Source organism: Danio rerio, chromosome 14, assembly GCF_052040795.2.
Source record: "Danio rerio strain M-AB ecotype USA chromosome 14, GRCz13ab, whole genome shotgun sequence".
Lineage (NCBI taxonomy): Eukaryota > Metazoa > Chordata > Actinopteri > Cypriniformes > Danionidae > Danio > Danio rerio.
Genome location: NC_141034.1, coordinates 16,735,438 through 16,749,285, shown reverse-complemented (window position 1 = coordinate 16,749,285; position 13,848 = coordinate 16,735,438). Strand labels below are relative to the sequence as shown.

The window sequence follows — 13,848 nt, the reverse complement described above, 5'->3', positions numbered from 1 at the left end:
CATATTTATGTCAAGAACTGGGCCAAAGCTAAGCCATATTGTGATTTTTAAAAAAGAGATTAAACAATATGAAACTATACACTATGTAACATTAGAAACAGAAAAGCTAAAGAAACATATGAAGCAAAAATTTTATTATTATTATTTTGCCTATTTATTTATTTTACCCCTGGCATCTGTTTATACTTTAAATGTATAACTAAGATAATTTCTCTGATTTATTTATTTATTTATTTTTTGTTCAATACTATTGTGAGTACTCCTGTACTAAGTTTGCACAAATTTACAAAAAAAACAAAAACAAAAAACAACGTTTTTTTCTGTGAATTGTAATGGGACAAAAAATGTATATAAAACATAGAACATGGTAATTCGCATTTAAATCGTTGATAGTACATCAAAATTAAGTTCACTCCGTTAAACTGGGCTAGCGGTCGGATTTTTTTTTTCCTTTTGTCGTCTCGTATATGATGTCATGTGTAGGCGGCAGGGGAAATTTTGCCCACACCAGACTTCAGTGTAACCACAGAGACAAAACCTTGTTCTGATTGGTTGACGTAGTATGTGCTGGGTGGAGTGAGTATAAAGATGTAAAATAACCCATCGTGCTAATTTGAGAATTAGTTTAGAGCACTATTCACAGAAAACCACAGGATGTGTACATCAAATAGTTCAGGTAAGCTTTAGAATGGTTCACATCTTACAAAATGTAATTTAAAATCATTTGAATGGCTGTAGATGAATGAAGACTATGAAGAATAATAAATAGATTAAAATTGAAATATTTATATACAATAGATAGAGATTCCGTTGTAAAAGCTGATATTAATTGTTTTAGAGCTGGATTTGGAATTGGGCGACTTACTGCAGGAGTTTAATGATGTTGTGAAGGAGTTAAGCGAAGCTCAGACCTCTGACCATGTGCTGAGAAATGTGAAGAGACACACAGGACTAAGTGATGGAGACGATTCAGACTATTGTAAGTACTTGTTGAATTAATTTATTGTGTTTTGTTTTATAATGTAACAAGCATTCCTAAGTATTTAATAGCATTTATTGTGCTTTAAAAAGAAAGTGCTGTCATCATTTGCTCACCCTTCACTTGTTTTAAACCTGTCTAAGTTTCTTTATTTTGTTGAACACAAAATAAGATATTTTGGGGAAAAAAGCTGAAAACCTGCAACCATTGACTTCCATAGTTTTTTTTCTTTCTTTTTTTTTTTTTACTATGGAGGCCAATGATACAGGTTTTTAGCTTTCGTCAGAATATCTTCTGTGTTCAATAATAATAAAAAAGAAACTCATTAAAGTTTAAAACCATTTGAAGGTGAGTAAATTTTAAATAAAGCTACCCCTTTAAGCACAGATGACCAACTTCTGTCCTTCCACTATCCTTTAGATTTATATACCCTATATTATAATTATCTTCATATTTCAGTTTTCATCATGCTTTCATCAATGTCTCAGTCACTGCTTTGCAGATTTTATTAGAGTTTAAGCTTTTTTGAAATGCACACCCTAGTTTACTTATCTAAATGAGGACAAAATACTTCAACTTGAATGCCTAATTTTAATTATTTAGTATTTTCTTTTTAAAATATTTCCCAAATGATGTTTAACAGATTCAGGAGATTTTCACAGTATGTCTGATATTTTTTCTTCTGGAGAAATTCTTATTTGCTTTATTTTGGCTAGAGTAAAAGCAGTTTTTATTTTTTAAACATCCTTTTAAGGACAATATTATTAGCCCCTTCAAGCTATATATTTTTTCAATAGTCTAATGAACAAACTATAGTTATAAAACAACTTGCCTAATTACCCTAACCAGCCTAGTTAACCTAACTAACCTAGTTAAGCCTTTAAATGTCACTTTAAGCTGCATAGTAGTGTCTTGAAAAATGTCTAGTAAAATATTATTTATTGCTATCATGGCAAAGATAAAATAAATCAGTTATTAGAAATGAGTTATTGTAACTATTATGTTTAGAAATGTGTTGAAAAAAATCTTCTTTCAGTTAAACAGAAATTGGGGGAAAAATAAACAGGGGGCTAATAATTCAACTTTGTATATAAACAATATATAAAAAAAATGTTATAAGACAAGAATAAATGTTGTTCAATAGTTTTAGGATAGCTTTGAAGAAAGTTTTTGATTAATTTCATATGTCCACTACTGTATATTGATGGTCAGATTTTGCTTATTTTTTTGAGCAGTTTTGTCTCTGCCATAAAAAGGACATTTCAATCTGGCCTGACTCATACAGACATGTTTAGAGCTTTGCTTATGTAATTCATTGTGATCCTTGCAACCTTAATGTGATCATGTGGAATAATTCATATATTAGTTAGCCTTTGATTTAAAAAGGTATTATTATTCTGATATCAAGAGCCTTGTGTGCCTCAACCACCTTGTACAATCACATTCACATGTATGAGGCACACATTAAACCTTTTGTGTCTTTTCAGGTAGCGAGGCATCGCTGGTAAACAGTTTGAATGCCAGTCAAGAGGAGCTCAACACTGTAAGCACGACCACAGGATCAAAAGGTATTAACATAACAACTCTCAGCAGATAGCCATCACATTTGCTAAACAAGCCTTAATGTTTTTTTTTTCCCTATTTCACGCATGACTCTTACCCCTGTAAGCTATTTCTGCACATCTTATTGTAGTCTTTGTAGATTGGGCTGTTTGATGCTCCTTATTTTGCCACAGAATGCATTAAAAGCTGGCGTGCTGGTGTGATAGAATTATGATAATGTGATTAGATGGTGAGTCAGTTTAATCCAGTGGAGATTAAAAGATTCAAAAAATAAATAAAATAAATGTTCAATCAGTTATTTAGTCAGAGATGATGTATATGCATGTGTGTTTTTCTGTTGTAATTCCAATTTTGTTCTATAATTATTTGAGCTTACTTGTAACATAAAGCTACTGTAAATATACTGTTAATTTTTAAGTCTGTCTGCAACTGAAATGGGTTGTACTGAGGACTATACCTTAGTAGTTATAGTCAATATTTATCTCTCCATCTAGCTATCTAATTTATTTCTACAATTTTTGTATGTTTATATTTATATGCACTGTATACATATTTGAAAGTGTAACAATTTGCATAGGAAACTTGCCTTCTATTGTTTTGCCTTGTGTAAATTCAGGGGTGAGTTGTCTTTGTTTCTGGGTGGAATGTTCTACAGGAAATGCCACTGCACTTTGCAGCATTTCCTCTGAGTCTGAAGCATTCCAGTCTGTGAACGTCTTCTTTCTCTCTCTTCTATCTTTGCTCTTTACAGCAAAGCTCGGGGACACCAGTGACCTACAGAGCTTCATTGAAAACCTGGATAAAGAGCTTGCAGGTATAAAAAACTGTTTGCTGGTTGGTAGCTGTTATATTAAAATGCAAAATGTGACTAGAAAGCATAGTCTGGCATACAAATATTTGTACTGTAGAATCAGCACACTGAACATGTTTTATTCATCAATATCCAAACATTAAAGAAGGCAAAGCCAAAAGAATGACATCCAGTACTCACATAATAAACAAAACCTAAAATCTGCACTAGCTTTTGGAATTTTGAGCAAATTAACTGTTTAACTTGGTTGACCATATTTTGATTGTTTAAAAAAATGACTGTTAAAGTCATTTAAAGAATGACTCCATTAAATAATGGTTTACACTACACAGCATTGTTGGTTTACAAAAAAATCAAACAAACATAATCATGTCGCACTACTACACTTAATTTGGGTTTTATAATAAAAAACAAACAAGCAAGAAAACATTTTAAATAAGAATCTGAAATATTTTATTGCATACTTTAAAAATTAAAGAGGATTTAGTACTCAAACTGTTTTATTTTGCATATATTTTTTTAAAAATAAATTACACTTACACTTCATATTTTCAGATTTTCATAGCATAAGTATTAATTATGGTACTTTTACCATAAATCGACATATGAATCATTTGGCAGAGGTTGATATTTCAGAAATTATGGCATGTGTTGAAAAAATTCATTGAGTGTGTTAAATGTAGCCACATTATGAGTTAAGAAATGCAATCCAATTTTTTTTTTTTTTTTATCTTGGTGGTGCTTAACAATCCTGGATTAATTTGATTAATTATACAAAAATTTTTTTTTAAATAATAATAATAATTTAACACATAAATTGTGAAATATTATTACAATTTAAATTATTCTTTTAAATTGTAATATATTTTAAAAGAGCATTTGTTTCATATGGTGATACAAATGAATTATTAGCAGCTGTTATTCGTCTTCAGTGTCACATGAACTCTTATTTATCAGAGGATCTTGAAGAAATGCTTTTTAAATGTTTTCAGAAATCAAGTCAAGTCAAAGTCAGCTGTAGTGTCAATTCAACCACATTTACAAGACATGCAGAGAATCGAAATTGTGTTACTTTCAGACCATAGGTGCATATAACATAAAATATTAATACAAAAAGTAGAATTTTAAAAAGAAATGAAAATAAATACTATTAGACATATAATGTAGTCTAAAAATACTGTATAAGTAAAAGATAAAAATTTGTAAGCAATACAATTACACTTAAGGGCATATGGCAATGAGTGCAAACCAGAATTGTGCAGGTACAAAACAGTATATAGTGCAAAGAATTCAGTATAATGTAAAACAGTATATAGTGCAAAAGGCTTATAAACATGATAATTCTAATAAAATTACAGTGTCTTAATAATATACAAGGAGGTAGTATGAGATATGAGGTAATATTTAAATCTGCATGAACCAACCCTTTTTTTCTATTGCAAATAAGAAAACAATGGGCATGGCTTGTTTTTACTACCGCAAGCTGATTGGAAGTAGACAATTCATTCAGAAAGATGAGGAAAAGGGTTTGTGGAGGGTTGTTACAACCGAACAGATCTCTAACCATTTCTGTTTGTTGTCAGAAAAGCACTGTCAAAACTGACAGTTGGAGCGGGTGTGGTTAACACACTTATATACTTTACCAATACCTCAGACAGATGTAATCTGAGAATTAACTGAAAGCAAGCAGGACGTTTTTAGATTACATGATAGGGCAAACTATGATTTTGTTTTTCTTAATGGCATGCACAGATTAATTGTTCATCACAAAACTAGCAATTTGAGCTTACAAAATTAATATTGTTAGTTTTGATTTCATGTGTACTTTAAGCTTTTAACATTGTTAAGCGTGTGCTTCATCTTCCTCCATTTTGACCTGCATAAAATCAATTGTTATTTTTGAGTTTACACAGTTATAAATAAGTTTTGTTGATTAGGATGAAATGTATTTGTGTTTGAATGGTCGTTTTGGGAGTGGAAAATATTGTTCCAAATAAAAATGAATCAAATTAAAAACATTGATGATAATAAAAACTAATATTATTAATTGATTATTCAAGTCCAATGATAATTGATAATAATAACAGGCACCAATGGAAAAAATGTTTTCTCAAAGATGACATGATGCTGAAAATCTTTGTTCTATGACATCATTCTTGACAAATCCAAGTAAATATCCATCACAGCGATAATGTTAATGTGCTTGTCACTGTATTAATAACAAAAGGCCAATAGTTTAACATACTGTAGATTACTCCCAGCATGCTCAACTATGAGTGGAGTGACAGTCATGAATCATAACTCCCCAGACTGCAAATCTATGATACCTCACTCCCCTGACCCGAGCTGTCACTATCTTATCTGTCTGACAGAGATGTGAGATGGCAGGACACACGTGATCAGAGAGGAGCCGCTGAGCACCTGAAGAGCTGGCATTTAACAAACCGCACTCTCTGCTACCACACAAGGAAATAAAGCTGAAGGAAAACATATTTTTAAAGGTGCCAACAGTCCCTGCGGAAATGGAGCTAACAGAGTCTTTTTTAATTTGTCAAGACTGTTTTCGAAGACATTTCTGACGTTTATTTTGATTACATAACTAATATTGTTTTAGATGGAAAGCACAAATTATTTTAAGTTATTGCTTGTTAAATAGTTTATTTTACCATTTTTTTCTACAAAGATTGTAAAAGTATGTTTATCATAATGTGTCATGTAACTTGTAAATATTTTTAAATAAATCTTTTTTTATTTAAATGTGTATATGGTTATTTTTGCATGAACAATACATTCATAATTTTTTAATGAGGACATAGCTTTGTATACATTGTAAATAATAGTTCTATTTAGATAAGGTCTTCATCATAACACACACACACACACAAACATTTTTTTTTAAGTGACTCTTTGGCGTGGGGCTAAGACTTAATTTTTAATTAATTGTAACTCAATAACACTTAACACCAACACTATTCCTAGCCTAAGGTTATGAGCCAGTGAACCTTTTATTGCACTTTTATTTTTTAAAATAATGAAAAAGAAAAAATTAAACTATTAATAAAACAAACAATAACACAACTGTATAATAATATTTTATTTATATGTGTGTGTCCTTAATGTTCCCACAAGTACTGTTTAGAAATACTGGTATCTTTTTTTGACTTATAAATCATACAGAATGCATTATTTTGAAAATATAAAACTGCAGAACGTTTTTATGGTTTGGATTTGGGAGTAGGGCTTGGGTGAGAGGACAGAATATTTAATCTGTGTAGTATAAAATTCTTATAACCATAGAAAGTTTCCATAAAACATAAAAAACCCAGTATGAGTGTGTTTTTATTTAACTGTACAGTGAAATAATGACAAGGATTGCGAGATGTTTAAGGTTTGTTTCTGAATTTTATCGCTTCAGCAGGAGCTTATTTCATTATGCATCTTAAATCTGGTTGTAGTGTAGTGTTTACCGTTGCTATTTTAATGTTTACAGTTGCTATTTTGTTTCTTGTGAAAACATCTCTGTAAAGAAAGGAACTCTAGAAAGTCTGTAGCTGATGAAAAAGGAAGTTGACAGTTGCACTGCAATGAAACCAAGCATTTTTTTTTTTCTTGTTTGTGGTTTTGTCACAAGCCTCACCTTCCGCTGGTTGTTGTTTTACATGGGCCCTTATTATTTGAGTTTGACTTAACGGCACAATTTGTGTCAGTTTTTCTTAAATTAAAATACACAAATCTATTTTCCACTTTCTGGAACGCTCTATGACTTGCCTTTGTCATTCTATTCTTGGTTTATAATCTTTTATTTGCTCTTAAGATGTTTATGCAATTGAATATATATATATATATATATATATATATATATATATATATATATATATATATATATATATATATATATATATATATATATTCTTTTTTTTTTAAATGTTCAAAGTATGTAAATTTTAAGAACCACTGTAAGGTCAAAATTATTAGCCCCTTCAAGCTATATATTTTTGCGATAGTCTACAGAACAATCAGTCGTTATAAAATAATTGCCTAAGTACTCCAACCTGCCTAGTTAACCTAATTAACCTAGTTAAGCCTTTAAATGTCACTTTAAACTGTTTAGAAGTGTTTTGAAAAATATCTAGTGAAGTATTATGTATTGTCATCATGGCTAAGATTAAATAAATCAGTTATTAGAAATGAGTTATTAAAACTATTATGTTTAGAAATGAGTTGAAGGGTTTACAGCAGCTGTCTTCAGTTTTTACTTGTTCTTGGGGCATTTTCCCTTAAGTTTTGTTGTCAGCAAGTAAAACGCATGCTCAATCGGATTCAGGTCAGGTGACTGACCTGGCCATTGCATAACATTCCACATCTTTCCCTTCAAAAACTCTTTGGTTGCTTTTGCAGTGTGCTTTTGGGTCATGCTCCATCTGCACTATAAATCATCGTCAAATGACTTATTAAGTATTTGGCTTAATATGAGCAAAAAATATTGCCTGAAACACTTCAGAATTCATCCTGCTGCTTTTGTCAGCAGTCACATCATCAATAAATACAAGAGAACCAGCTCGTACATGCCTATGCCATGACACTACTACCACTATGCTTCACTGCTTAGGATCATGAGCTGTTCCTTTCCTTCTCCATACTCTTCTCTTCCCATCTGGTACAAGTTGATGTTGATCTCATTTACTTAAATAATCACTATCCCAAATGTTTAGAAGCATGTTCAAATTCAGAGAAAAGGCAATTTTACTAGTGACACTGTGTCCCTGTGTCTCCATGCTAATCATGTCACACACCCCCAATATCCAGTTTGGTTTTAAAGAAAACAGCAAAACACAAAAGATACTTTAATATTTCCTGCATTTTATTTGACTGCACAGAGGAAGACAGAAACTATTTAGTATGATATAACAGCTCAGCTTCTTCTCCATATAATCATGACCATGAGAACACACTTCTGAGTAGTCGACTGTGGCACAGTAAAAGCTCTGCTGCTTTTCACATCACTCTCATCTCTAGTGTTGAGACTATACCCTGGCCTTTGGAGGAGCACATTTTTTTTCCTAACAATCACAATCACTCCGATAATTATGTTTGAAACATAATAACATAACATCTCCAATTTGCATCATTGAAAGGGGTTCCGTTTTGTCAAGTTTTCCCTGCTTTCAGCTTAGTCCAACATGTTTACAGCAATGTCATGGTGTTTAAAAAAAACATTGTATTGGCCTACCATATGAAGAAAATAAAACAAAACACAACGTCACACTTTTTTTTTTTTTTTTTTCAATAAGCAGTGTCTCAACCTCCTTATGAAAGCGTCTGGCTGCCAGTCTTTGACATGACTAGACTTTGCTCCTCAGTGCCCCCACACTTTGATGCTCATGACAAGAATAGCATGTGTAGTTATCTTTAAGTGAGGTGTAAATCATGCATGAATGAATGATATTTTTGCACTTTTACACATCCATGATCACAGTATACACTACTGAAAACACACGTTTTCCCCCACTGTCCAAAGACATGTGGTATAGGTGAATTGCATTAACTAAATTGGCCGTAATGTATAAGTGAGTGTGTGTGAATGTGAGAGTGTGTTTCCCAATACTGGCTTGCAGGTGGAAGGGCATCCGCTGTGTAAAACATATTTACGAATAGTTGGTTGTTCATTCTGCTAGGGGACCCTTGATAAATAAAGGACTTAGCCAAATGAATGATACTGTAGCTTAGCCATGAACATGATTTCTGCAAGATCACTATCGGATATAAAAAAAAAAAACAGCGTACTATGCCTTCAAAGTCTGCATGAACCGAAAGCTACAACTTTTTTTTTTTATTTTATTTTATTTTATTTTATTTTATTTTATTTTATTTTATTTTATTTTATTTTATTTTTTTTATTGTGATGCAGTTATATGATGGATTATTAAACAGTGAGCATGGCTTGTTTTTCTACTGTGAGCTCATTGGATGTAATAAATTAGGAAATCATTTAAAAATTACAACAGACACTCCCTCACCATTTCTTATTGTTGTCATAATACTGTCAAAACTCAAAGTTGCAAAACTCAAACTCAATACCTCAGACAGACGTAACAAAACTAGCAATGTAGACTAACAAAACCAACATGGTTAGTTTTGACTTCATTCATCAGGGGTTGCCACAGCAGAATGAACTGCCAACTTTCCCAGCATATTTTTTACCCAACACTGGGAGACTTGTGGGGAAAGCCGGATCACTCAGAGTAAACCCACAGGAAAACAGGGAGAACATGCAAACTCCACACAGAAATGCCAACTGACCCAGCCAGGTCTCGAACCAGCAACCTTCTTACTTTGAGGCGATCGTGCTATTCACTGCGCCACAGTGACACTCAGTTTTGACTTCATGTAATTTTTGTGTTGTAAAAGAAAGCGTTACCAAATGTGGTCATAATTTACTTTCTGTTGCTCTTACGCCTTTCCAAACCTCTATGTTTTGTTCACCCCTCCCCCCCCCCCCCCCCCCCCCACACACACACACACACAAAATTTAAATACAGATTTGAAACAAAACGAGGACCAGGGACTCTCCAGTGTAGTTTCGAAATATGTTGAGCCAAAATAACAATTTTTTGTTCCTTTCCCAGTTTCCAGAAGGTACTTCATTTATTTGACTTTGTTTTTAGTCGACTTACTCTCATATCTTACATAATGGAGCAGATGCTAGACGTTATGCAACAAAGCATGAGTGAAAGCAGTAGTTCTCATATAGTCTCAGTGGAAACTGGGCAGCAGTGTTCATGGAAAGAGGAAGCTCAGAGTCTCTGACCTAAAGTCTTGTGTGGTTTGAGGAGGAATGCTGACATAAACGCTGCTCCAGACACTTGAGAATGCTTATTATTAAAATAAATACTCCAGACATGTGATTATGAAGTCACTAGCTGAAGTATTCAAGAAGAAACGATTGGAAGTGGCATTTTACAATGTTTTAGACTCCTTTAGTGTCCTTATCGAACTAAAACATGTAATTCTTGCCAGTGTGATGGATCACTTTATTTGCTTTCAGATTGTTTTTGAGACTGTTATTGTTTGTCTGAAGAAAGAGGGTTCACTTTGTATCATTCCTTGAGGGACCTATAATGCTTTTGCTAATACACTCTGGTCCAAACTGACCTGAATGTCAAAAATACTATGTGAATAGATGTGTGAGGGCCATGAGAATTTTTTTCTCTTTCGCTTGCTTTCTTGAACTGATAACTGATTTGGTGTATGTGTTGGCAGAGAAAATGACAAGACAGCTTGTGAAAAAGGAATGTGACAACAAAAATACTATAAAGAAAAGGTTAGCTTTGAAAAAAAAAGAGAAACCATTTCATTTATTTTTCACGCAATAGTTAAAAGTGTTTGAGCAATATAATGTACTCGAAGCATACCCACCAACGAGGATAACTACAAAGATGATACCTAAATTAGCATCAACAACAATCAAGGACAGTTTTTCACTGTAGCTCTTTAAAAGGTGGATTCTGATTGGCTGTCAATGTAAAATTAATAATGAGGACAGCTTAAAATAAAGGTTAAACAACAACACAAATCTTCTCTTATTGAATTTTATTCAATCATTCATTCCCACTAAAAACAATTGTATTCAAATGACATCTTTTAGACATTTATTTTGCACAATTAGACGTTGAAATAATGTCCCCTAAGGGTGCAGAATGAAAGTTTGGTAACACTTACGAAAACATACCAATCTAATCTACTTATAATCTAATGAGAATTAGTTGGCATGTAAACGCAATGTAATTTAAATTCAACAAATGGACCATCAAAATAAAGTGTGACCGAAAGCTTTTATGATGCATTTTTTGGACTTAAACTCAGTCTTTCATGAAATCAATTAAATCATTAAAGCATTCTCTTTCCATATTAATTGAAATATATGGCACATTTAGGGCCTGTTTGCTTTACAAATATTATTGAGAATGACATCATATTCTAAAACATAAAATCACTTACAAAAGCTAACACATTCTAATATCCTATATAAATCATATAAATAAATAAATAAATAATGGAGCGATTTATCAAGAAATGAAATTTTATAATTATTATGTATTAAAAATGACAAAAATCATACTTTAATAATAATATTAATAGTATTAATGATGATGATGATGATTATTATTATTATTATTGTTATTATTATTATTAGTAGTAGTAGCAGTAGTAGTATTATTATTATTAAATATAGGATATTGTTCATTTATTTATTTTTTAAAAGTCTACTTTTTCAATTTGACTCTTGTAAACAGCAGAAAGTAACCAGCAGGCCCATGTCATATACACAACAGATACTTAATAAATAACCTACTATAAATAATAAAAAAAATAACGTATGCTTTTTGTTTTCACAAGCTTTGGAGATGTAACATAAATTCCGCCTTTAAATAAAAGAGTCACCTATAGCTTTCACCATGAGGTTACGTTCAAATGACATCAATGTTTTCAAAGTGCACTGCCAAAGGAGCACAGTTGTAAACATGAAGATCGCTAAAACTGAACTGTAAAAATACTTTGAAAGCAAATTACATCTAGGAGAGATGACCTTAATGCTTTTTTACTTTTCATAATTCCAACTTTGAATGTTAGAATGTTCTACATGAATGGGGCAAAGACGGGATATGTGGGAATAGAACACAGCCAGGAACTATGTTTTGAACTACAGCTCCAGAGGTATAGTTGCGAATGCTCAAGTTTGCCACGCAGTTTGCAAATGTTCGTTTGAGCAACGGATTTGGGAAACGGCAAATCAACAAACTGTTTGTAACGACGGAACTTGCAACCTTAGTTGGCTAACGATAGTTTTGGGAAACGCACCCCTGCTTTACACTGTCAGATGTCTTTAAATGTCCCACATTACATTTATTAAGGCCCAATACCAATTCTATTTCTGTACCCATACCCCTTCCCTTTCCCCTTGGCCCTTAAAACTGAGTGTGAAGGGGAAGTACTTAAAAATTTACCGCTAAGAAATGGGACACCACTAAATCACCTGCACATGTCATATGTCATCGCAATCTCTTGCTTCATATGAAATCAGATGGTCGTAACTGCTGTAGTTATTCCAGTTGTGTTTTTTGGTATTTATCATCCAGAAATCAATGAAGGCATATATTATGTTATCATAATGATCTGATGTGTCAATAATATTGTAACTATACTGCGCATTTACACAGTGGCCATATTCATCTATGTACGTAAACAACGTTGTAAAACAACATTTACATTATAGCAGACACTGTAAAAAGCTCATTTCCAGCCACTAGTCTTTTCTGACAAAGTATTCAAGTGTCAGAATGTTGTGGGACTGCTATACAGGAGTTTCTTCTAGGAATTATAGATAGCAAAATTGAGCTGTTTTTATTTTAGTTTTTTCTTTAAAGCATAATGGTAAAACATAAATGCGGTTATGAATATATTAAAACATGTGCTTGTTTGTTGTAAAGATTCGTAATAATAACAAAAAGACTAATTTGTGGTTCTCCTTACATCCAGGTGCAGCTATCCTGTCTTTGTGACTGGTGTATTCTGGGAAATTTTCTTATTCCTTGGTTTCGAGTGTGGTCCTGAAAAAGGGGTTTTATACCCCTTCTCCTTAGCCCTACGCCTTCAAGCTAAAGAGAATTGTGATTCCCCTACCCCTTCACGGGAACACTCAAAGCGAGGGGTAAGAGTATTGGGAAGGGCTAAGGGGTAGGACTGGGCCTAAGAATGAAACGCTTTAGTTTTTTAGCTGAAAATACAAGTTTCCAGAATCACCATGGGCGACACAGTGGCGCAGTAGGTAGCGATGTCGCCTCACAGCAAGAAGGTCGCTGGTTTAAGCCTTGGCTGGGTCAGTTGATGTTTCTGTGTGGAGTTTGCATGTTCTCCCTGCGTTCATGTGTATTTCTGCCGCAGTCCAAAGACATGTGGTACAGGTGAATTGGGGAAGCTAAATTGTCTGTAGTGTATGAGTGTGAATGGGTGTGTATGGATGTTTCCCAGAGATAGGTTGTGGCTGGAAGGGCATCCGCTGCGTAAAAACGTGCTGGATAAGTTGGCAGTTTATTCTGCTGTGGCAACTCCGGATTAATAAAGGGATTAAGCCGGAAAAAAAAAAAGAATGAATGAATGAATGTGAATCACCATTGCAGTGAAGCATGGCTGCTTTACTTGGGGTCATTGCTTTAAGGATTGCTAAATTATGTGACTGTTGCTATGGCAAGAAAACCTAAAAGCATTTTATTAATGCTACTGGGTTATTTAAAAGTTTGATGTGCTGATCTTATTTAGTCAGTGATTTTAATGTTATATAATAATGTCACTATGGTGTTAAGGACACTGATGATGCATTTAAAGCCAGTAGTGCATTGGTAAGGTTTTAAAAACACTGTGAACATCTGGGGTACAAAAAAGTGCACAGACATCAAGAATCAGCGTATGCATCTCAATGATGGGGAAACATTTCCAT

The 13,848-nt window shown here is 33.0% G+C and overlaps 1 protein-coding gene across 1 annotated transcript; it reads left to right on the top strand.

Moving 5' to 3' along the window:
* The first annotated feature begins 618 nt into the window (after positions 1–618).
* Positions 619–6,107, top strand: si:dkey-27i16.2. Its single transcript, NM_001386477.1, is given in 5 exon segments — positions 619–676; positions 839–979; positions 2,467–2,547; positions 3,294–3,356; positions 5,726–6,107. Coding segments are annotated over 5 exon segments (315 nt in total). The 5' UTR covers positions 619–654; the 3' UTR covers positions 5,734–6,107.
* The last annotated feature ends 7,741 nt before the right edge of the window (positions 6,108–13,848 follow it).